General features: G+C 58.1%; 1 protein-coding gene across 12 annotated transcripts in view; it reads right to left on the reverse strand.

The window, feature by feature from the left end:
- Cacna2d2 (calcium channel, voltage-dependent, alpha 2/delta subunit 2) overlaps positions 1 to 24,767 on the reverse strand; it is a 119,981-nt gene that overhangs the window by 26,063 nt on the left and 69,151 nt on the right. For all 12 annotated transcript variants that reach the window (XM_013507591.1, XM_013507588.1, XM_005410284.2 and 9 more), the window contains exon 4: positions 5,056 to 5,115. In XM_013507591.1, the coding sequence (XP_013363045.1) occupies positions 5,056 to 5,115 (60 nt within the window). The remainder of the gene's footprint in view (positions 1 to 5,055; positions 5,116 to 24,767) is intronic.

Consider the following 24,767-nt stretch of genomic DNA (forward strand, 5'->3'; position numbering starts at 1 on the left):
CATACCTTTTTCTTAAATTACTCATTTTTTTTGTTTGTTTGTTTGTTTTTTTTCCGGTACCAGGAATTGAACTCACGACCTTGCACTTGCCAGGCAGGTGCTGTGCCGATGAGCTAAATCCCCAGCCCCTTCTACCTTTTTCTTGATAGGGAGGAGTGGTGGCCAGTGGTGGGCAAGGTCATGAAAAAATACTCTAAACACAGCTGTGATGCTGTGTGTGACAGGACGTGAGCTGGGGGTATGGTGGCACAGGGCAGCAGGCTTGGGAGGAAGGTCTCCAGGGAGGCCTCTGTGCCTGCTTCGGCCTGCATAGTGCCCTGAAGTCCACATCAGTGTCTTGCTTCCTGGTCACACACCAAGGAGGCAGTATGATGTAAAGAATCAGTGCAGGGGCCGTGGCAAAGGGTTCTGGGTTCAAATTCTGACCTAGATACCTGTAAGCTCTGAGCCGGGAATAATAACTAAGGCTGTGTCTCGAAGGCTCCTGCCTAAGGCTTGTGCGCCTAAGAACTCTCGGGAACCACCCCCATCCCACCGACGAGGCAAGGCCGCCTGCTTGATTGTGCAGCCTCACAGGCCTTATCGTCTTGATTTCCCCTTACGAATCAGATGATGATGTCTCCTGCAGGGCATGTCTCCTGCAGAGCCAGCCTCACCAGGGGGCAGAACCCAGCCGGCCCTCGGTGGACCCTCACACAACTTCACAGCCTGCAGGAGGGGCTGAACGTGGAAAAGACCCTGTGGGGTGAACGGGTGTCCTTAATGCCTGAGGGCTGCCCCGCTGACCCCGACCCTGATACTCTAGGGACTATTTTTCTCAAACTAGGCAAGAGTAGGGGAATTGCCTCACACCCCAGCTCGTAGCATGACCCACCACATGGACCTGTGCACACAGGGAACAGGCTGCTGTGCACCTGAGTACCGGACACAGCCACTCCTGAGCAGAAGCCACGCCCACAGGGCGCAGGGGAAGGGTGAGGAGGGGTGGTTAGGGTGAGCAGGGGCTAACAGTTGTCACCCAGCTTTGGTGCACGCAGTGGCTGCCAAGGCCGGCCAGACACGCCGCCGCTCCCTACCAGCCCCTGTGCAGGGCCCAGGCCAGCCACTTGGCTGCACGAACGAGGATGCTTGGCCTGCCTGGCCTGGCCCACTGCCAAATCAGCTCAGCCAAGAGGACTATTTTCTGAGAGAGCCGTCTGTCGCCGGCTTGGCAGAGAGGCAGGCAGTGGGCCCTATGGCTGGGTCAAACCCTCAGGCCGAGAAGGCCACCTGTCCTGGCCAGCCAGCTCCTCTGCCTGGCCCTCTCTTGAAAGCCCTCCCTTTAGGTCCCTGAGGCAGAGCTTCAGATTCCTTTAAACTCCCCAGAGCAGGGCTGTTTCCTCTATTACACTCCCAGTGAATGGTTTTATCTCCTACCGTAGGGCCTGGTGTTGGCACCGAGGCCCTGGGGCCAATAGCTTCTCCTCTCTCCCCGCACCCGTGCCTGGCCCAGGTCCTTCCTGGGGGTGGTTTAGGTGGCACACAGTGCTGGCATGGTGTAGCACTGGCAGCAGGCACTGTCACAGGTGGCCCATCGTCATCTACCCTAAGTGTTATAGGTACCAAAGCACCTGCGGCCCGTCTGCAGGACTGTGAAGGTGCTGCCTGCTGATCAGGGCCACGGTTTCCCTAGAGTGCAACAGTCTGAGGGGCTAGGGCTGTGCTACAGGTTATACGCCCCATCACGTCCAAGGGTGTGCGGATATGGCCTGAGATCAGGGACATTCAGATGTCACCCTCTTATCCTACCCCAGCTGTGAAGCAAACTCCAGGATCTCCCACGTCCTGGCTGCGCGGGGGGGGGGGTGTGGTGGGGTGTGTGTGTGTGTGTGTGTGTGTGTAGCTGTACCATCGTTGTCTGTCCCTCAGATGTGTGAATGCCTATCTGGTGTGAGCTGTACACATAGGGAGGGCCACACCCTACTCCTGCTCCATGAATTCTAGCCTGGCCCCACGAGCCAAGGGCCCCTTCTGTGCCTGGAACTGATGGGTGCCACCTTCCCCACTCACAGGTAAGAAGCCCACTCCTACTTACTCTGCCAACAGGGCACCAGACTGGGCACATGGGTGGGTGGGGGTAGCACTGGAGCAGGCCTGGCTGCTCCTGAGCTGGAGGAGCTGGGGGTGCGGGAGACAGCACCGGGCACTACCTATGACAAGGTACCAAGGGGACCCTGCAGGCTGCGGGGCTGATCTGGGCTTGGACTGTAGGCCGGGTCCTGGGCTTTGCCTTTTGCAGGCAGGTAAGAGTATTCTGGGAAGCCCAGGCTGGGCAGGGGCCTGTGCTTGAGGCTGGAATTGCAGCACAGGCCAGGTGTCACGTGTGGGGAGTGGGAGAAACACGGCTCCTGGTCTGTCATCTCAAGGTCACTGGGAAGGACAGGATTTCGGAGGTGGTGTGTGGCTGCAAGGGACAAAGCGGTACCCTTCCCAGTCTCTGTCCTGCGCCCCCAGCAGGGCCCCCGCTGGCGGCTCTGCTGCCTGCCCTCCCTCCCTGGCAGCCAGGCAGTGCTGCTGCTGGCAGCTAACGGGCCCCCTCAGCACTAATGCCTTGCCGCCTGGCCGTCCCGGGCACAGCAGAGCTTCCTGGGAGCAGCGGTGGCCCTGCCGTTGGTGGGAGTGGTGACCACAGCTCCCTGCTCTGAGTGTTTTTGGCGGTAGCACGGACAAAAGGCAGGCAAGTGATGGGCTGCAGAGGGGAGGGCAGGGAGCGTCAGGCCAGCCAGGCTGGGCCCCGCTGGCCCTGGAGGCAGCGCTTTCTGTGGCCACCCTAGAGCTGCAGCCCCTCTGGTGAAACGGGACAATGGGCAGCTGGAGTTCGCTCCTGCCTCCTCTCAGGACATAAGCGTCAGGGCCCAAGGGCAGCAGGTGTGGCCAGCGATGCACCAGGCCACCGCCAACTAGGCACCATACGTGTGGTGTGTGACCCCTTGAGATGCTCCACCTAAGCTGACAGGAAGCACAAGCGCCAGCCGGCCTCACGCCACATGCAGATAGCGAAGCCTTGGGAAGTGTGACCCAGGGTGCGGGAGTCTCTGAGGAGCACCTCTCCGCACCACCCGGGCGTCCCGGAGCCCCGGCCTCCTTCCTGCCCCTTGCTGCCCACCCCTGCCGGAATAAGCTGCTCCTGCCTCAGGAAACGGCTGCAATGCAGGGCACAGAGGGCTTCAGGAGAGCTCTGGGAAATCCTGGGTTTTCTACAAGATCAGGAAGAGAAAACAGGTTTGGAGCCACGGTAGTCTCTTCGTCTCCCCGTTGGGGGCCTGGTCTGGCAGGGAGAGGAAGGCAGGTACAGGGCAGGTCTTTTCACTCCCGGATTGCCTGAGCCCTGTGTGCCCGTTGTCTCTCTAGGGGACGGCAGCGGTGGGGCAGAACGGGGAAGAGATGAGAGGACTGGGCAGGAGCTGAGGGTGCTGGATGCCCAGAGAGCAGAGGAGCTGATAGGCTGTGCAGAGAGTAGCTTTGTAGGGAAGAGGTGAGCTGCACCTCCAGGAGGCATGGAGGGTGTTTCAGAGAGCGGGGGGAGGGGGGTGGGGAAGAGGGAGGGGGGAGGGGGAGGGGGAAAGGGCCGAGGTCAGCATGAGCGAAAGCCCAGGGCAGGAAGTGGCCTGGAGTGCAGTGTTCAGTGTGGTGCCGCACCAGGGAAGCGGGCCAGGGAGTGAGGCTGAGGGGGGCAGGAGCAGGCACTTGACCTGGCCCGGGCCTTGCATGTGGAACTGCCAGGGAGGGGTGATCTGGAGGTGGCATCATGGTCTGAACGGTGAGCCGGGGGCCCAGGGCCCAGGACGGCTGCTCGTGCTGGAGTGGGGAGGGAAAGAAGGGTCCGTCTTCTGGCCCCTGGCAAGGGGCTCGGGTTAGGGAGTCACTCACTCATTTATTTTCTCATCAAAAAGCACCTGTTGCCCCCAACCCCATGTGAACCCAGAACCCAGCACCCAGCAAGGGCAGAAAGTCACGTGTGGGCAAAGCAGGGCAGCCTCAGGGATGGGGGCGGGAGACAGAGGTCACAGGCAGGGCCCCTGACTCCAGACATCCAGCTGTGAATCTGCCAGCAAGAAGGGACCTCGGGTGGGTCTCAGCGCTCTGTGCACGCCTCATCAGATAAACACAGTCCCAGCCCGACCTGGCTCCTAGGGTGCAGCAGCCTGACCCAGAACTGAGGGGAGGCAAGGAGCTGTCCACCCCCACACTGCGCACTGGTCCCAGGTGTCACCTGTGTCTGCAAGGGGACCACCAGGAGGCATGGCCAGACACGAGGGAGCCCTGCCCAGAGTACGCTCCTTGAGGGTTCCATTATCCTTGGCATCAGAGCTCCCCCAGGTCCGGAACAGCCTCGGTTCAGTCTGACACTGCCCAGCGGGAAGGGTGTCCTCACTCCAACAGGAAGGGTGTCCTCACTCCAACAGGAAGGGTGCCCACACCCAACAGGAAGGGTGCCCACACCCAACAGGAAGGGTGTCCAGCCTCAGCCAGGAATTGGCTGGTGAGGTGCCTTGCCTCCCCCTCTGCTTCCAGCGCCTTGCAGCGTGCTCCAAAGAGTCTGAGCCCCTTCAGGACCTTCTTGGCAGGAAAAGCTTTTGTGACTGCAACAGCCTAGTCTCCGGCCCGGCCTGAGGGCCTCTTGGTAGGACAGGCTGCGGCTCAGGGCAGGGCAGGGAGACACAGCAGCTTTCCCAACCTCTCCTCCAGGCCCTGCACTGATGTCTTGGACGAGTTGTCAAGAGGCTTCTATGACCAGGGGCTTGTCAGGAGTCTGGGCATCTCCTCTGGGGCGGCCACTTGACAGCAGGCTGTCCACGGTCCCCCCCCGCCCCGGGCTGACACTGGGGCTGATGCGTACACTCAGTGCCTCAGTACGGAGGGAGCCTGGGAACTGTGCTGAGCATAGGGCAAAGGTTCTGGCTCCACTCAGTGGCTCCCCGGTGCCCTTCCAGTGGGTCTGGGCAGTGCCCCCCCCACTCTGTCCCTGGTAGGGTGGTACGCCCTAGGTGCTAGGGAGGGTGCTGTGCTCCTTACCTTGATATTGTCCTGCCAGCGGTGGGCTTTCTGGAAGGTCTCTGCAGCATCGGCCAGTCTCTGAGGGACAGAGCACACGGAGATCAGAGGCTGAGGCGGGCTGCTTGTTCCACGGCCGCCCCAAAGCCTTCTCCATTCCCAGTCACCCTGGGGTCAGGCTGGCTCCAGGCCGCCCCTCTCCTGGCCCCACTAGACCCCAGAAACTCCTCAGCCCTGACAGCACCCAGCTTGCTGTGAGGGCACGCCCTGACCACAGCTGGCTTCTTAGAGAGTGGGTGGGCCGCACAGGACAGCCTGAGTGGCTTCCTCGGGGTCTTCAGCCCAGTAGTGTCTCCGGCCCAGAGGATGGCAGCAGCACCCACCGGGCAAGCCCCACTCCACTCTCTGTCCTCTGCAATCTAGTGTTCCCGCGCCCGTCAATGTGAGATCCCACGGGTTACACGGTGCCTTGCCGACGCTCTTTGCCAGCGGGGCTGCGGGGAGCCCACCTCCGCCCAGCCAGGCCAGTATCCCTCTCCAGGCTTCCTGAGTCCCTCCCCAAGGGCTCCCCAGCTCTGTCCACACAATCCTGCCCTGTCCTTTGGAGCTGGTCCCAGTGGCCTCTGCCTGTGAGCCTCACCCTGCCCCCCCTGCCCCTGGGCTTGCTTGCTGCTGGGCTATGCTGAAGTGTGAAGACACCGCCGACTCAGCCCTGCCTCTCACACACGACCGGGAGGGGGACAGCGACACATGAGTGGGGTAGCAGTGACTGATGTGCGGAAGGCTCCATGCTGTGGGAACGGGGCAGGAAGGCTGTGGAGGAGGTGCCCAGGCCCAGCCGCCCTCTTGCCTGAATCTGGCATACCCTGGGTCCCGTCTCTCAGGATGCCTGGGGGCCCCAGAGGAGGGAACTGAGTCTGTGCCTCTGCAGAGCCGAGCGCAGTGATGTCCTGCTAACCCTAATGACAACCAGTACCGCGGGCCACCCACCACCCGCCAAGACTCCTCCAGCCAGAGACACATGGACACCGCTTCTTGTTCACTGTGCCCGACATGGCGTCATTAGAGCCCTTCCTCCGATGAGTACACCCAGGCACAGAACAGCCAGCGGCCTGCCCACGACTGCCACACACAGTCCGCCTTTGCCTCCATCAGCCGTGACCAAGATCGCGATCCCAGTCAGGCAGGCAGCTGTGGCTCCTCAGGCCTGCCCCGCCGTCCCGTGGGTGCAGTATGGCCCCGCCTCCAGGCCGCCAGCCCTACTCAGAAGGTTCTGTTCTCCTGGCGTTCAGGCCACCATGTCCCCACCCATCAGTCCAGGCCTGATGGGGCCCATGGGCCTGAGCGCAGGGTGTAACAGAGCATGACAGCTGCCCACCAGGGGAGGTGGGAGCCAGGACACAGGAGACCAGCCTCTCCTCTCTGACATGTGGAACGACAGCGGGGGGCAAGAGGGACCCTGTATGGAGCTGTGGCCACCACTCTCCCGGGCAAGGAGTCAGCCCTGGGAGTTAGAGAGGCTGTCAGCACCCTCCTCACTTCTGCTGGGCCTGGCTCCCCCTCCTCAGACTGACACACTAATGGTGGGAAAGCTGCGGCTGGGACCCAGGGACAGGGTGAGAAAGTGACTCTCAGCCTCACAATGCTGGCCTCTCCTGGCCTCTGCCACCTTTTCCTGTGGAGCCTCTGCCTGCTGCCTACCCTTCACAGCAGGGCCTCTTGGGTGGGACTCACACTGCCCCTAACCCAGTCTTGCACTCAAGGGGCTGCAGGGACCACTGGACCCTTTGCTCCATGAGGCCTCCACGAGTCTTGTCCCAGTCTTGCCACTCCCCCGACCCTGCCCCAGCTCCTTGGGATGGGCTTTAGTGCGCCTGAGTCGTAGCACCCCCTTGGAACAGGCATACCCACCCTGGCCCCTCTGCTTCACCGCCCAGTCCTGACAGCAGTAAGCCACTTGCTGCTCACCCCCAGGGTCTGTTCTGCCTCAGGAACCGCATCCTCTCATGTCCTCTCGTACCGACCCTCCGCACAGCGCCGAGCCACATCTCAGAGCAGAGGTGGGCCATCGGCCGTCCTCTGCCCCGTCCCTTCAGCAGCTCCTTACACTTAACACACAGAAGGTAACACTTTCCTGAGGCCCGAAAGGGCCCACCTGTGCCTGACCCCGAACCCTCCTTTTCCACACCAGGAGGCTTCCTCTTGGCCTAGACCGAAAATACGCCCCTGGGCCCTAACCCCTAGGCCTAGGTGAAGTCCCCAAGTCATAGCCTGCAGCGCCCTTCTGTGGAGGGTATAACAATGCAGGATGGCTGCTCACGAGAGGAGAGGGAGCCGGGACACGGGAGACCAGCCCGTGAGGCACATTTTCCAGCACTTGTCACTGGTGTCAGCTGAACAGCTACTAAGCACTTGGCCTGGAAGATCTGGAAAGCCCAGGGAGGCAGCCCCAAGGGTGCATCTCGAGGTGTGACCCTTGGGTGATCACTATGTCCCCCCTTTCCTTACCAAGAGATCCATTACCTTCCCAGGGATCCCTGGGCTACCTCAGAGTGGGCCCGAGGCCCACACATGGCTCTGAAAGGCCGCTGTCCTTCTCAGGGCTGACCTTGGGATAGAGATGAGTAAAAGGTCAGGTCTCTCACCATAGAAAAGCCACAGGACAGATGGGCCTGCAGAGTCAAACTGATGCTATTGGAAGTCTCTGAACTGGGCTGTGGCCGTGAGGAACTGTTCCCTGCACCCCTCCATCCATACCTGGCCAGGGGGCGGCAGCTCTGTCATTCTCACAGGGCTCAGCTCGGAGCCTAGGGCTCACAGGCACAAGAACGTGGGGCTGCAGGCCCCTCTGGCTCCATGACTTAGCAGACAAGGTGAGGGAGCCCCAGAGAAGGAAGGCCCACCCCCAGCTCCCTTGAGCTCTCAGAGTCCCGCGAGCTTGAAGGGCCAGGTCAGCCCGATGACTCGTGAATAACGGAGTTGCAATAGCCACAGCGAAAGGATTACTTTTAATCCTCAGTAACGATCAAGCCATTATTATTTTTTCGGTGTTACAGATCAATCAGTCCATCCCTGGGCGCTGGGCGTGTGCAGACTGCTAACAGGCAGGCCTAGTGCTGCGTGCAGACGGGCCAGGCAGCTGCATGGGGTGGAGTGGGCAGAGAGCGGGGGCCTGAGGTCCCCAGCCAGAGGGTGAGAGGCCTAGCGCTGCCTACCGGGATCCAGAGAGGGAGTCACAGCGGGGGCCCTGGGCTGGGATTAAAGCCTCTTCCTCAAGCAGTGGCTTCACCTCTGTGGCCCTCAGGATCCTGCAGCGACCGCACCTACTCAGTGGGCAGGTTCTCGGCCCCAGCAGCTGTTCTGAGGGTCCTGCCCACTAGGGTTTCTCCGGTGGGCACTTCCCCAACTCTAGGCCTTTCTTTTGTACCCACTTTCTCTGCTGGTCAGCCCTACTGGACTGTGTCGCCTTCTCTGGAAGCTTCCTTTTGTCCTTGTTCAGCCCCTGGGCATCCCCTCCCCTCAGCCAGGGACCTCCACGTTTTGCCCCACGTGCCTAACCCAGGTGAGATACTCAGAGCCTTGGGGTCCTGCCTCAGAGAGCCCACAGTGCTCAGGTCTGCTCAGGGACGGCCAGGAGGCCATGCTCACACTGCCCTAGTTCATCCTGCTCGCACTTCCCTCCTACTTCTCCTGTGCCATCCTGATGTCAGGGTGGGAAGGAAGGAAGCTCAGAGGGGAGAAAATACCGACTAGGGTGCCTAGCCAGGCAGGGGGGCTGAGCAGGAGTCCCGGCTTGGTCCTGTCCCCAGGGTGCCTGCTGTTCCCAGCCCTGACCACGAGTACCAGTCCTTCTGGGACTCTTACACTTGTACAGGACCCTGCTCAGGACCTGGACTCTGCCCTCAGAGCCACCTGCAGGCCCCTGCCGTCCTGGTCCCAGGCCCCTGCCGCTCCCTCCCTGTTCACGCCTGCTCAGAATCTTCCAGCCTGGTTCACTCCCACGTCCTGCCAGGGCCCCGCTCAGGGAACCCTCTGCCGAGTCTGCCTTCCCCTTGAATTCTGAGCTCGGTGGGGGCAGTGTCTGGTGGCTTTCAAGCTCACAGTCATCTGGCCCCTGTTATGCGGCAGGTGCTCCATCGATGTCTGCTCTGTCAAGGTCAGGCCCTCTCTGGGCCTGTGCAGAGCCTGGGCTTGAGTCTGGCTCTCCCAGGCCAGCTATGGAACCCCAGGCCTGCGGTTAACCTCTTTGAGCCTCTTTTCCTCGCCACATCCTGGCGGGTGAGGGATGTCTGCGAGGACGCCGCTGCTACGAAGTCACCGACAGTCCTGCCTGGCCTGCGTGCCGCATCATGGCCATGGCACTGGAGGGGACCGTGCTGGGCTTGCTGAGCAGCACTGCTCACAGCCATCATGGTGACAGTGAGCCTTTCAGAGGCAATTATCAGAGCTTCCCCTAACAATCAGTTTCCCCCGGCTCTGGGAACCACTCCTACAAGAAAAGGCAAGCAAGAAGAGGGTGGTCAGGGCACCGGGCTGGGGACAGTACCCCCGGGAGCAGCCCCTCCACTAGCACCTCTGAATTTCATGAGTTAAACATCTTTGAGTTCAGGGAGCTGCGGCAATGATGTGAGATAAGGGCCAGTACCTGGAGGGCGAGGGCCCCTGCACGCCGGGAGGGGAGAGCCCTTTGGTATGTCAGTCTCTCAGATGCTCCCATCTGGGTGCTCCCCATTGTTCCTTTACCCCCCCCTTTATGGGGACCCCCTGTCCCAAGGATGGGGGATAAGGGGCTAGGGAGCAACTGCTTATCAAATAGGACTTGTTCAGCTGTACAGCCCAGAGGGAAAGCGTGCAAGAGTTTTTTGGTCTTATTGGCTATTGCTACTTCTGCTTTCAAGAGGATACCAGGCTTAGAATAAAAGGCCCTACCCTGCGGCCCAGGATGTGGAGGTCTGGGGCACTGGGCGCTGAGTCAGGCAGAAGCTGTGATGGAGGGAGGAGGCGGGGAGGAGGGAGCTCTGGGGTGGAGGCCTGGGCGGCAAGCCCAGGGAAGAGCACCAGTGCCCTGAAAGCACTGCCGGGGGCTCCCAGGATGGTAACACCAGACACAGCCTGGCACCTGCTGCAGGTAACCCAGGGCCAGAAGAAGGACTGCAAATGCCTAAGAGGCAAATTCTTCTGCAGTGGAGGTGACCAAGGCTCAGAGCATTAGTGCCACCGCCCCAGGCCCTGGCAAGGAAGCGGTGGAGGGCGCATCCCTGAGGCCTACCGGGTGCCACAGCCCAGCAGTGTTGGGTGACTGTCCCAGGCAAGGGGCTTGTCTGCCAGGTGGGGCCTGGCCAGTTTGACTCAGCTGCCCTCCAACGCCCTACGGTGGTTCCTCTGCCTGTCCCCTGAGTGGGGACCAGTACATGGCACCCCAGGTGCTGTCCTGAGCATACGCCCCGCTCTTGGTGTCACTGGGTGCACGCCCCGGGGTTGCCCAGCAGCCCCTGCCCAGCCCGGCACTCTCACATCACTGCTTCCCTCCCTCCTTCCCGGTGCGCCCCGTATGAGCTCCGTATTGTGCACTGATAGATACTAAATACAGATTTCCAATTTCCAGAGCTGTTATGGTCTAATGAGTAAATAATATACATATTTAAAACTGTCTAAAAACATATCTGCATAATTAAAATATCTGCATAATAATGAAGCAAGATGTAGCTCAGCAAAGAGGGAGCAGAAGCCCCAGGCTGACAATAGGGGCAGAAGGGTAGGCAGGGTCGGGGTCCTGTGGGCCTCTCCTTCCTGCCACCTGGGCCTTGGGTAGACACTGGTGTGTCTGTCCACTGCCAGCTCCAGGTAGGTGCTCCACGGTTAGAGAGCCCCAGAGCCCCAGTCTGGCCCATTCCCACACAAGCTGTGGTCTGGGAATGGTGCATGGATGCCTGCCGGGTGGGCGATGGCTGCCTCGGTGGTTCCGACAGCCACCATCCACAGCACACAATGTCGGAGAGCTTTATGAGCACAACCTCCCTCGCCGTGACCTTCTGAGGGGAGGCCCTGTCCCAGTCCTTCATCTTCCTGAGTTCTCAGGGTCAAACAGAAGCCCCTAGGATGGGCAAAATGGGCTGGCCAGGGTCCACGACTTAGGTGTGGCATGTGAGAGGGACAGGTGGCGGCTCTGCTCTCCGGAGGGCAGGCTGGCCTCAGCCTTGTCCATCCGTCCCTCCCTCACCTCTGGCTGCCTCTGTACCGCATACTCGGGTCCTCTCGGGACGCACCCTAACCAGCATCCGTTCTGCGTTAATCTTGCTTCTGGATTAAAGCTGAAACCACCACCAGAGCAATGTAAAACAAACACTGAAACCCAGGCCAGAACTTAGCAACCAAGCTCCATGAGGGAAATACTAAACAGCCCTAGCAAGGGGGTGCTACAGGTAAAGACCTCACGTAAGTCCCTTGCCACTGTTGGCAGCGAAAAGCTCCCTGACCTTTTCCCTCATCGGCCATGCATGCCTTCCACAAGTTGAAAAAAAAAATTAGTAAAATAGATTTCTTTCCTTTAAAAAAAAAGGAAAAAACAAAAAAGGTCAAAATACATGTCACAGGAAAAACTCATTGGAGTTGTGATCTCCCTCTGCAGGGGGGCAACTGCCTCTCCACCCTGGGCCTGTGTGCTGCCTTGCTTCCTGTGGGCAGCACGGGCTTTGTTATCGATTCCTGCATCCCTCAGCGCTCCCTAGAAGGGACAGCCTGTGTTTTAATTTCCCAAGAAAAATATTAGAAGTGAAGGGTGGCCTGTGAAGGAGATGGGGAGGGCGAGACCTTGACAATCAGTGTGGGCCACTTTCAAAACAGAAAGCGTTTCCCACAACATCCTGGGTCCCCAAGAACAGGTGCTACGCTGTAATTTGCCGAAGAACACTCATAAAAAACCATGCTCTCTGAATACTGGGATGTCACCAAGTGTGGGCGCTGAGAGGAGGGGGCCATGATCTCAGATACCCCTTTCCAGGGAAGCAAAGGAGGTGGAGGGAACTCGCAGGGCAGGGCGTCAGTGACAGGCTGTACTGGTCAGCCTCATGCTGGAGCCTCAGTCCATGGAGAAAGAGTGGGTTGGGTGTGTCATGGAACAAGAGCCAAATGTCTCCAGTGTGAACAGGCCGAGGAGTGAGGAAAGGGGCCTCCGTGACCGGGCTCAACATTCACAGGGCCAGTACGCATTTACAGACCATTTTTCAGGGACTTCAGGGAAGTCTATCCTGAGGAGGTTTCAATTCTGGCAGCGAGTCGCTTCAGCAGGGTGAGCGTGGAGCTGGGCAGCTACAGTGCGGGGGTGGCAAGCCCCCGCCTGCCTTACCTGGTCATGGTGTTGCTCCTAGGTGCACTACCGAGAAAGGAGCCCAATGTAGCTAACAAGCAGCCTCTGCATGCAGGCTGTGGCTCTGTGTGTGTGTGTGTGGTACTGGGCCTTCACACTGAGCTACGCCTCTAGGTCTTTTTAAAATTTTTGAGACAAGGTCTTGCTAAATTACTAAGTTGCCCAGGTTGGCTTGAATGTTCAATCCTCCTGCCTCAGCCTCTCAGCACGCTGGGATTTCAGGTGTGCATCCCTGGGCCAAGTCTGAGCTGTGGCTCTGTGCCCAGCTGTGTGGACACCTCCCCTCGAGCAGCCCCAAGCAGAGGCTGTGCCGTGTGCACAAGGCTGCAGGGTTTGGCCTCAGATGCTGCCCTGTCCAGCTCAGTCCTGGGGGTACAGTGAGTGCCCAACCCCTCCAACCGCGCTGGTCACTCCTGCTCAAACCCCAGCATGAAACCCCGGCCTCTCCACAGGTGCGTCAGGGGGAATTTCTCGTTTTGGCAGTTTTTCTCCCTTTGAATTATGACCCAGCATAATCCATCAGTTTCGCTCATCCTTTGCAAAGCCACACAGACGGTATTAGGCAAGGGTGTCAGGGCGACACGGTGTTACCGGATGCACTACAGAGCACACACATACCTGCCTCTGCCCCCTCAGCAGGCCTCGTGTGTGGGCATGGTGTGTGTGCTAGTGCGTGGCAATGTCCCCTTCTCTGCCACGGAGCTGAGAGGCGTGGGTTCCTGAGGCTCCGTTACTGACCCCACATGTAATCTGTTAGGCACTGCGGTCACTTTTCCGGGCTTTGATTTCTCACTTGTATAGCTGGAACCAGAACCCTGCCTCTGCCTCCCCTCCAGGCATATGTGCGAACAAAGAGGGCAGGCATGGACAGGGCAGGATGTGAATTCACTCTGGAGATGTAACTCTAGAACCTCGACTGCCCCTTCTCTTGCCACAGCTCAGGGGCCTCCTGACTGTTCCCTCTACTCCACCCCAACCCACTTGGCCCACTGACCTTGGCTTGACCTGACTTCTGAAGCTTGTGCCAATGGGCTGTCCCTCTCCTCGGCACCACTTCTGCTGGGAGGAGCTGGTGCCCAGCGCTCCCCAGCATCCAGCCTGACCTCCAGCCTGGTCCTGCTGGAGTGTATTCATCCAACCCTAACCCACGCTGTCATCACCTCCCAGACATCTCTTCTGAAGCCCCCTGTTCCCATGACACTTTCTCCCCTGCCTGACCAGACCTCTCCAGGGTGCCCTAGTCTAACTTTACACCCACACACCCAAGTTACCCAGCATGAACTCCTCTCACCAGGCTCCTGCAGGACTCTGTGGCCCCACACTAGCTCCTGTACTTTGCTGACGATTCCTGAGCGTCCTGACGGTGCCTTCTTCTGGTTGCCATCCTTATAGGATCCTGAAAACTTCATCACTTCCTTCCAGGCTGACCTGGAACTCTATCTGCCTGCCATGCTGAGGCTTTGTGCCCTTGTCTGTGCTGCACCCTGAGCCTGGATTGCTCTTCCTCTTCCTCACCTGTCCTGTTCCTCCCTATCTTTTGGAACCGGCGCTCAGCAACCTTCCTCAGGAAGCCGTGCGCCTGCCAGGCTGGGTTCCAGAACCCCCTCTCACTGCATGTGCATCTGACTCCATCTCAGATGTTGTTCCTCAGTGCAGGGACTTGATTCCTAGATCTATGCAGCCCCAGAGCTGGACACAGGTCAGCTCAGCACAGAAGTGGTAAGTGGCCCCGGGCCCCCATCATGATAATGGGGGAGGGGTGGATCAGGAGGTGTCATCAGGGGTCTGCTGGCTCAGAGGCCGTGGGTTCCCCAGGACTGAGATGGCAGAGATCAGGCCAGAAGCAGTGCTGATGACAGCGAACAGGGATACAAAATGGTAAAGGGGAAGGAGTGGGCAGGATGAAGTGGAATCCAAGTATAGGTGTCACTAGTGCCATTGCAGAGGGGTCCATGGGGCTGGTTTTAAGGCCTGAGCTGCTAACACCTACTCTCCAGGACCCCAAAATCACTCTGGGCCTTGTGACAATGTCACCCACCACCCCCAACTAGCCGCTGTCAAGTCAGTGATGAAGTGGCTCTACTGGAATGAGAAGTAGGGGGGTAAAACATGTGCACCTCATCTGGCCAGGGAGGCCAGGAGTCACGTCCCTGGGGACCAGGCACCCACTGCCCTGGCCCAAGAGCAACGCATTCTCCAGACATGGCCCAACGTCCCGCTGTAAAATGCCTTCTCAGATATCCTTGTGCTCTACCACGGCTTGGCGACTGGTCAGAGGAGGGCAGCACTTCCTGTGGGAGGGGGTCTTCATGTCCACAAATCTTATCAAGCACTTGCTGCGTGCCTGGCCTGCATGGGGCACAAGCAGGTCACTGAGCAGTGCACACGTGGCCTTGCTGCCATGTGGCAGACCATCAGTAAGTTCCCTATATCCCACCGAACTTCTTCCCACTGCAGGTCAGGCTACTATCCTTAACTGCTGGAGGACTTTGCACTAAGAGCTACTTGGAGTGCCAGGAAGCCACTCTGCTATGAAATGAATTCCCACTAAAAAGCCGAAATCTGAGAGCTCTATCCCAACCACAGCCTGAGTCCCTGCCCGGCCGCCATGCTCCTTTCCCGTGATGTTATTTTTATACTTTTTCCTAAAACACAGCCCAAGCAGGCCCTTCTTGACTCTATTAACATTAGGAATCTAATCAGTAATCAGGCAGCTCATAATTTTCTGATTAGCTCTGATTAGGCCCAACCTCAGGAGAAGGAGTGGGACAGTGAAGAGGGAGGCGGGGCAGGGTGAGCACTGGGATGTGCCTGAGGGGTACTGGCTGGGTTGTGGGTAGAAGGCAGAGGGGAACCCCAGCCCTACTGTTGTCTGTTCTTAGGAAGGGGTGTGGAGTCATGGGTTTCACTGGGGCAGAGAGTAAGTGCAACGGGAGAGGGATCCCCAACTCACCTTGGCAGAAGAGATCCAGGGCAGGGTGGGCCAAAACTTTCAGAACCATGGACAGAGATGGAGAGCCTGGCAGGGCAGCCAAGAGGGGTTGGGTTTGAGAAATGACCCACATCTCCCACTGTCCAGGCCCTCTTGGGTCACATTCTAGGAATGACCCTAGCCATAGCCCTGAGCGATGCTGACAGTAACAAAGGGGTGCTCCGAGGGCTGCACCCCTCTGGGCATGGAGAATCGGACCTGGGCCAGTCTCGCTGAGCACACCACAGGCAGGGCCTGTGATCATCACCTTCAGTGCAGAGACTGTGAGGTCAGGGCCCACACGCTCCACTGCAAATGGGGGAACCAAGGCCTAGGGGGATTTCCCAGGCCACAGTGCCAGTTAGGAACACAGCCTGAACATACCGTGAGGCACCCCAGGCCGGGTCAGCTCTCTCTCTCCTGCCTGAAGCCTTTCCGCAATGCTCAGATGCAAACATGGTGAGGATCAAGCCAGACCTCCTAGGCTCCCTGTCATGGGCCCTGCCAATGGCCCATTCCTGTCCACAGCTGGCCGCGAAGCCCCTCAATCCATTGCGCTTCTCTGTATACCTAGACTTCCTGGAGCACATGTTGGGCCTGGTTCAGGCCAGGGTCAGGGCGATCCTGGCCCTGGTCTGGAATCACAGGCTGTTGCCTCCTGTAGGATCCAACCCTTTGGGTGACCTCTGGTGAAGTGCATGAGCCCAGCGGAGGCGACGTGTACAGCTAATGCCATGCAAATTGGCACGGAGGCAATCAGTCTGACTCTAAAAGCTGCCCGACCGGCCTCAGGCTGGCTCATTGTCTTTTCTGTCAATTTGCATCTCATTACCCAGGAGGCCGTGCTCACTAGAGGTTAAAGGAAAAAAGAGAACCAAGTGAGCCCCAGTGCATCCTGCCTTAAGCGAGAGCACAACCCACACTCGGGTCAGGGCTGCCCCAAGAGGTACACTCCACAGGGAGCCCGGTCACTCCCACCGCCACCAACATCACTGCCCGCTGCCGCCAGAACGTTACTCTCTCCACCGTCAGCTCATCGTCACTGTCATCTCCCTTTAACTACTATCAGCATTTCCACGTTCACTGTCGATATTAACTCTGCCAACACCGCCAACATCACTTGTGTCCTCACTGTGTTATTCTCGTCACCATCAGCACCTGCCTCGCCATCACTAACTGCATCCCTGTTACCACGGTCATCATCTCCATCAGCACTGTCACCATCTTCCTCACCACAGACTCCGCTACCCACATCACCTTCATCGCCAGCTTTACTGGCACCATTGCCTTTACTATGGCCACCGCCACCACACCCCCCTCAGCCACTTCTGCTAGTGCCTCATGTCTCCTGGTGATCACCACCATGACTGCCCGCCCCTCGCCCCTCACTTGAGAAAAATTTGAAGAACAACCAGCGACCACTCTTTGCCTTTCTACGTCCATCGTGCTCCAGCCCCGCCAGAGTTAGGGTGTTTGTGAACAAGTGGTTCAGTGACCAGAGACCTCAACCAACTGAAACTGGGGCCAGATAGTTGGCTTGTACCGAGGTACCTCAGAAAGGAAGGCCTCAGGCCCGGGTGCGGTACAGTGCCCGTGTACTCTGGAAGAGCCCCTGGAGAGGGTGGGCTTAGTTCCCTCCCTTGGTTCCAGCAGAACCTGGGGCTGGGATGAGAGAGACCAGCAGCCTGGACGCTCCATGGGGCAGAGTCAGGAGCCATGTGTGTGACAGGGGCGGTGGATGCCACTCTCTGAGTCTTGATGACTTTATCTCTACAATAGGGCTTCTAATAGTCCAATCTCATAGGACTGTATAAGGGTCTTGTGCCAACCAGCACAGCCAAGACTGCGTCCAACAGAATCTCACAATATTTCCTCTAAGCCTCATAAGGTCCAATCATTCTCATTCCACTGAGAAGGACACAGGCTCAGAGAGGGTGAGTCACTTGCCCAAGACCACACAGCGACTGCATGTCAGGGCTCAAAATACAGTCCAGCTTTATCCACACCAGAACTCGAGTCTGACTCCATCTCTAGACAACAAGGCCATGAGATGCAGCCAAAGCTCATGGAGATGGAATGGAGACGGGATGGAGTCGGATTCTGCAGAGGTCGCCCAGACCAGTGGGCAGTGGAGCCCAATCTCTCCAGCGGGCTGCCTCTGTGCCCGGTGCGGACGCGTGAGACCGACTGTTTCTGCTCACCAGCTCTGGGGGCAGCAGCACGGGCAGCTGGCCTGGACACGAGGGGAACTGGCTGAGCCGGGGGTGAGGCTGGGGTCCAGGCAGAGGTGACAGGCGGACAAAGGCCTGGAAGTGGAGGGAGGGTGGGCACAGCCTGGCTGCCGTGGAAACGCCCAGCGTAAAAGCTGCTCTGAACACTGGCTGCGTCCTGCTGCTGCAATCAGCTTCGACACTTGGTTATTATGAGGAGTAAAGGCGGCCGGCGGGACAGCTGGAGCCGTGGCGACAACACTGAAGGTGTTTGTCAGAGCTGTGGGACGTGGACTGCCAGGCGCTAATGGCTTTTGCGCACTGCTGCCAAGTGAGAGGAGGGCGGGCGGGCGGAGGCGGCCTTGCTCCTGCCTGGGCCTCGTGCCTACCCCATGCTGCGTGGCTGCTCCACGACAGGTAGGGCCCACCTGGGCCTTACGGGTGCCTAGCAACGGCCACAGAGCCATGGCGCCAGCTGGAGAGGGAGGGTGGCAGCCGTGTGGCACACGCCTGCCTTTTTAGGGCATCTCGGCCATCTCCATTCAGGTTCTAGTCCCTCCCCCCTGGGACGGGGAATTTGGAGTCAGTTCTCTGCCCTGCCATCCCCCAGCAAAGGGACCTCATCTTCCCAGCCCTTTGGGCTGGACTTTATATGGGAAAGATCCTTCCGGGGGAGGAACCACACTGGACGGAGATCTGTCCTAATTGAGAGATTTTGTTTTCCTGGCCTTAGTCTTTCTTCTTGTAAAATGGGAAAACAGCAACATCCACCCAGGGAGCCTGGCAACTTAATGAGAAAACACAGGGGACACTGCAGTGCTACAAATACAGAGGCAGTGGCACTAGGGCTTATGAAGGAGGACTGAGTCAGCTCCCTGGGAGGGGAGAGCGTAGACCTAGGGCCTGGCTGACGGAGAGGCTGCTGAAGGAGGACCACTGCCTGAAGAACAGGCCTGAAGGGGCAGAGCTTCGCCTGCTGGGAAGCGCCTGGGGGTTTTCAGGGATGGAGACCACTGACTGGTGATTTGTGGGGGCTTGAGGGAGTGCTTCTGAAATATCCAGCTTGGCTCGGAACCCCTGCACCTGAAAGAGCTTCTGTCGGACCTGGTACCAGCCCTGTGTTGTCGTGGGCAGTGCCACCAAACACTGCCATGCCCCGCTGGCTCACTAATCCCTATAGCAGTCCCTACGGAGCGGGTCCCAGTCCCACTCCGTCTGGCGAATGAGGGAACTGAGGCTCAGAGCTGGTTGCTTAGTCTGTGGTCATACTCACTGAGGTCAGGGTAAAGGGCTGTTCCTGGGGCTGTGCTGCTACGTCCTCCATCCCCACTCCCTGAGCAGCCCCAGAGACACTCTCAGGACAGCAGGCCTTTAGCTGTGCATTGGGAAGAACACTGTGCGGGCAGGGAGAGGCCCAGGGCACAGGCGGAGACCTTGGTCGGCCTAAACTCTGCTCAGAGTCATTGCGAGACCCAGGGCACCTGTCTTACCGCGTGGCCTCGGAGGTCTTGCTACTTTCCTGGAGCTGTGACCCTCAGGAGTCCCCTCATGCAGGCTCTCGTCCTGAGAGACTCAGGCAAAGCCCCCGGAGCATCAGGGCTGGAGCAGCGGCAGGGGCACCGCTGTGGGTTTCTCTGTCAGCGCTGAGCTCAGGCACCCAGCTGCACTTGGCTTTGTGTAGAGGGAAGACCACTGCCTGCGATACGGGCCTGAAGGGGCACGAGCCTAGGGCCAGGTCCATCCCCCAGTGGAGGATGTTGAGTTGTAGGGCAGCTGGGCAGGCCCAGGACACACATCAAGGGCTTAATGAAGTTCTTTCAAGAACCCTTCTCATCCCATTTCACAGGTGGAAAAACTAAGGCTCAGCAAAAGGCAGGACTACTCCAGGGTGAGGGGTGAGCATGAAGCCTGAGCCCAGAACTTGCCCCTCGGGCCTGGCTCCCTTTCCTGAACCCGCAGGGCTGAGTGCTCTGTGTCAGCACAGCCTCAGTCCACAGAAAGTACTCAGGCCTCAGGCCACCGGGCTCCCAGTCCAGCGCTCTGCCTGGCCCAGGCCTGCTGGCCCAACGCTGGGGTTGGGTCTTCCCGGGCCTCTGAAGCTATGTTGCTCCTCTGCCTCCAGGGCCACCTCCACTGGAAAGGGGGACTGGTGCCCCTCAGCCACCCACTAAGGGAGGTGTGCTAAAGGGGAAGTCGGAGGTCTGAAAGTCCACTCCACCTGCTTTCCAGTCTTGGGGATGGAGGAGGAAGTATGTGTGTACACACGTGCACGTACAGGCATGCAGAGACACACGAACGCATGTGAACGTGTAATGTGAGCATGCGGGCATACACACGCATGTGCACAAGCGTGAGTGCCAACATGGGCACACGGTGACTGGACCCACATCCTCGGCCAGATGACGACCTGCATGTCCCAAACCGTCTCCCCAGGGTGCAGCTGGGGCGGTGCTGCTTTCTTTGGGGCTGGTGAATGAGGCAGTCCAGGACCCACAGGCCCCAGCCCTTGCGCTGCCAGGCCTGGCCAAATGGATCTTCCTGGCTGTGACCTGCCCGGTTCCTGCCCAAGGGTCCCCTCCCCCAGAATGGCCTCAGTTGTCCACTGCTTTATCTCCTTCCCACCCTGCATTCCAGCCTGCAATCACTGTTTTGTGTTACTGCAACTAGTGCTACAACGTGAGGAAAAAAAAGGAAAGGTGACCCCACGGGCTCATCTCTCTTCTTTGAACTAATACACCTGTGGCCTCTGCTAGGTGCTAGAGACATGGGATGCGCTGGCCCCAGCCTCTCAGAGTTCACAGTGCCCGGGAGGGGCTTCCGCTGGTCTCCACATTCCCCTCGCTCACCCCAGCCCCAGGCTGGACACCTGGACCAAGCGCATCTTGTGTGCCAGCCCCAGCCAGGTGCCTGTGAGACCCTCGTTGTCCACATGTGATCATCACGGCCATGGGGATAAGGGCAGCGCAGCGGGTCCAGCTGCAGAAGGAAGCTCAGAGCAAGGCGGCGAGTACCCTGCAGCCACAAAGGTGGCAGAAGGAGCCAGGACCCAAACTGAAATCTGTTCCATTGCTAGGCCTGGCCTGCAGCACTCCAAGTGTGGCAGGTGCTCCCGGGTGACCAGAGATCCTGGCACTGCCTGCAGCCTCTGCCTGTAGCCCCAGGGAGAAACAGATGGGGCTCCAAGGTCTGGAGAGGAGGGCCCCATCCAGGGTCACACTAGAGCCCCGATGCCAGCTCCCCGACCCTTCTCCTAGTGAAGGGGGGATGGCGGGGCACCACTTTGGAAGTGCCCCGAGGTACCATTCCACAGCAAGCCGAACGAGGCTTCCGCGGGGAGCTGACCTAAATTGCAACTTGTCCCCTCTGGTGGTAACACAAAACCTTGGTTCTCCCTTTTTTCTTCGGCTTCGAAGAGGCTCCGATGTAGTCTCCAGACCAAGAGCCTGGTTGTCTGCCCTACCTGTATTATTCATTTTGGACGTGAAAAGCTATTCAATACATTGCCAAATGAACTGGGGAATAAACCCCATTAAACTGTCCTTGTCCCCCACCAGCTGGGCAGGGAGGGTTACTCAGGTGAGCTGGACGGACTGAGGGAACCGCCTCTAAGCCACCACCCAACGACGGGCCGGCCAGCATCTGGCAGACGCAGCGCCTCCCTGGAAAATGAGACGCTTCTTATTGAGATAACGAATCGCTCCATTTAGGTCCAAATTAACCTCCCCAATTACCCCCTTCGCTACCACATTTCACCAGATCAAAACTGCTTCTGCCTCAGTCGGGTGTCCAGCCCTCCTCACATGCACCCCAAAGCCATGGCTGCTTAACAGCCTCGGCCAGGCCAGCAGACGCCCTCCCTCCACGGCCACATCTTCTTTTCTCTCTCTTTTTCTTGGGGGTGGGGCAAGTGTAGGGGTGAGGGGAGTGGGAAGCTCAATGCAGCTGCTGCTATGAGGAGTGGGAATTTTTATTTTAGTTCTTTTAGCTCATTCTTTGAAATAAGGATGCAATATGGGATCAAATTTTGATGACAGTGAAGTAAAAGGGGAAAATAGTAGCAATTTTCTCTTCTGAACATGCCCTATTTAATGGAAGGATGTCAAGGTGGAGTTTTATCCAGAGGAGAGAGGGCCTGGTTCCCAGGGACACATGGTCAATTGAGATGCTAGGCATGGTCTCAGTTTGGGGGTGGCTCCCCTGTTCCCCTTGTCCCCCATTAGGGTGTCCGGCAGGGCCCTAGCCGTGGGGCAGAGAGAGACTGAGCATGTGTCTTCCTCATCTGGCACCAGGGTGGACCCTCCTTGCTTTGTGCTTGGAGGGCTCAGCCTGCATCAGATTCTAGAGCTAGGACCCCAGGGAGTCCAGGGAGTCAGGTGTTAATTAGGGTTATAAAATCCCGCCCAGCTGCTGCTTTTGTATTAACCTAGGAAGCGGAGTTTCAGTTGGCCTGAAGCTGGGTGTTGGGGTTGTGGGGTGAGAGAGGGAGGGGACAGGGCTCAAGTGGGAGCAGGCAGGATGGGGTGGTCAGGGTATCCGGCCGCTTGTCTGAAGGCTCAGGGAAGACAGGGGCAGAGGAGGGGATGGCTGGTTCTTAGAGGACATTGCTGAGGGTGGGGAACTGCTACATTCTCACTCCCCTCTGGTTAGAGACAATCACCAGACCTGTGCCGTGTGGAGTCAGGAGGACACCTGGGTGGGTTGGGAGGTTCCCCTGCCCAGGCCGTATCTCTGCCATGAAGCCCACCCCCAAGTCAGTTCATCTTGGGGTTCTGAGAACCTGAGCCCCCATCCCATCCCCTGTGCCTGGATGCATCCCCGAGGTCCAGTTCCCCCTCTATCTCTCTGCTAAAGCCTCTTTAACTTTGCAGGAGGTGACACAAACAAGACAGAAGCATACCTCGAAGGGCCATGCAGTGCAGCTATAGACTCCTCATCAGAGACATGCAGCCACGCTGGGCGGCCCGTGACCTGTGACACTGAGCATGCTCACCTGGGACACCCGAAGGCCCGCTCAACGTTTGTGGTTGTGAAGACACCCAGCCACACACGCACAAAAGCATGCCCGGGTGAGGTCGTTACAGTTGACATTGGCTTTGCACAGAGGGAAGCATGCTGGGCTTTCTCTGGAATCTTCCTACCCTACACCCATGAAACCCACATTTGGTCCATCAAACATACAAGCAACTCAAGACTCCAAACATGATTTTCCAGAGTCCTCACCACGAGGTCAAAGCAGTGCTGGCAAGGACAGACCTTGCTGCCTCTGGGTACTGCGCAGAACAGAAAGTAGCGTGCAGGGCGGCCCCAGTTTCAAAATGCCTATGGATTTTGGGAGGCCTGAAGGGATGGCAACCTGGGCCTCTTGTCCCAGCACCCACCTATCCACAGATACTGCCCAAAGCCTTGCCTGCCACCTCCCTTCCTTCCTCAGCTATGGCTGGGCCTCTGAAATAATTAGCAATTCTGCTCGACAAAACGCCGGCCCGATGGGATAATAAACTCCAACATCTGTCAGAAGAGCGAGCTCCTATGGAATTGCCAAGAGAAACATTTTTCTCCTCATTCAATTCACATTTAAATCGAAAACAACCCCTCCAAGTCTGCGCCAGGCCTGCGGCGCGGGGCTCCAGGAGCCCACAAGCTGTGCTGGGGCCTGCAAAGAGGCTCGGACGAGTGGTGATCACTCACTCAAATTAACAAATCATTTTATTTAGAAATGAAGATTTGTGAGTGACGGATGGCTTCAGGGTCACCAAGGAAGGGGGAAAGGCAGCCACTGGTGCTGTGCTGGATCAACACCCCCAGTTCCCCTGCAGAAAGATCTGAAGAACACAGGTCAGGGAGCTGACACTCCGCATTTTCACAACCAGCAGGGTTCTGGCAAGCTAGGAATTATGTTGCCATTCTGGTGGGGCAGGGGGCCAGCCAAGTGCCCAAAGTGCCCAGTTGTTCCTGCTCGCCTGAGAAGGACGGAGGCTTAGCTCTGAGGCGCCCCAAAAGGAATCTCCTGGGCCTGCAATTTCACCTCTGGTCTGTAGGAGGCAGTGTGCAGAAAAGTCTGAGCTCTATGTGAGTCCAGGGTGTGGTTTGGTTATGGATGAGCCTTGCCAATACATTATACTCCCGAAAGAGTAATTCTGGAGACTCAAGTTCCAGAGCTGCAGACCATCTGTACACTGAAGGACACAGACTTGGGTTGCCAAGGGCCCTCTAGGTATGAGGACCTCTGAAGACCAGGTATCAAATATTGACAAATGAAAGAAAGAAAGATTGTGAAAAAACAAACCCCAGTTTGGCTAGACCCCTCCTTGGGGTTTTCAGTGTCCTTATCTCTCCATCATACCCCTCCTCAGGGATCCTGCAGGGCCCGTATGAATCTATCAGGTCCCTTTTCTAGATGCCTATAGTTCCTGTTTCCTCCTCAAAGACTTTACTACTCTGTCCTGCAATTTCCCAATGGGCTGTGAACTCTCAGAGGCAAGGACATTGTTGTTTATTCCATCCTGGCGGCCCCATACCCAGAACTTAGTAATTCTTTGGTGACAGAACAAGTAAATGTAAGGACTGTGGCTGTACAGACACTCACATGCATAAGACGGGCTCATTAAATGTTGAATTACTGTCACACACCCTCGTATTTCCATGGCTTTGCATATGCCATTCCTTCTACTCAGAATGCTTTTCTTGCTCTGCGTAGCCAACTGTTCCCTGCTTATCACTGCCCAGCTCAGGACCCTCCTGTCTGGACCCCTGGCAGCTTGGCTTCCCTGCTCTGCACCCATCACAGCCACGGTTACAGTGGGGCAGAGGCAAGCTGGTTTCCAAGGCTGTCCACTCTGGCCCACGTTTTCTTGGGGTCACTTGGGGCCCGATTCCTCTTTGTCCCTCCTTGGGTTAAGGCTGGGCCTATGCGGGGCTTAGGGCATCACTCACCTCTGGGAGATGGCCAGTTGCAAATGCTAGTGAAACACTCCTGGAGGACAAAAGGCGTTGTAGAGGGGGAAGACAGAAGACGGAGGGGTGTGAGATTAGCGGGAAGGGAGGAGAACATCGGGGCCTGCAGTAGGAGCCTGGGAGGAGCCCATGCATGTCTACCTAGCACCACGTCTGACTTTCTTCCTGCACGTCCCAGCCACACAGCAGCCACCCGTGACCTCTGAAGGGCACTCAGAACTTCTTTTGCTGA

Source organism: Chinchilla lanigera, unplaced genomic scaffold (assembly GCF_000276665.1).
Source record: "Chinchilla lanigera isolate Chin_1 unplaced genomic scaffold, ChiLan1.0 scaffold00131, whole genome shotgun sequence".
In the NCBI taxonomy this organism is placed as follows: Eukaryota; Metazoa; Chordata; class Mammalia; order Rodentia; family Chinchillidae; genus Chinchilla; species Chinchilla lanigera.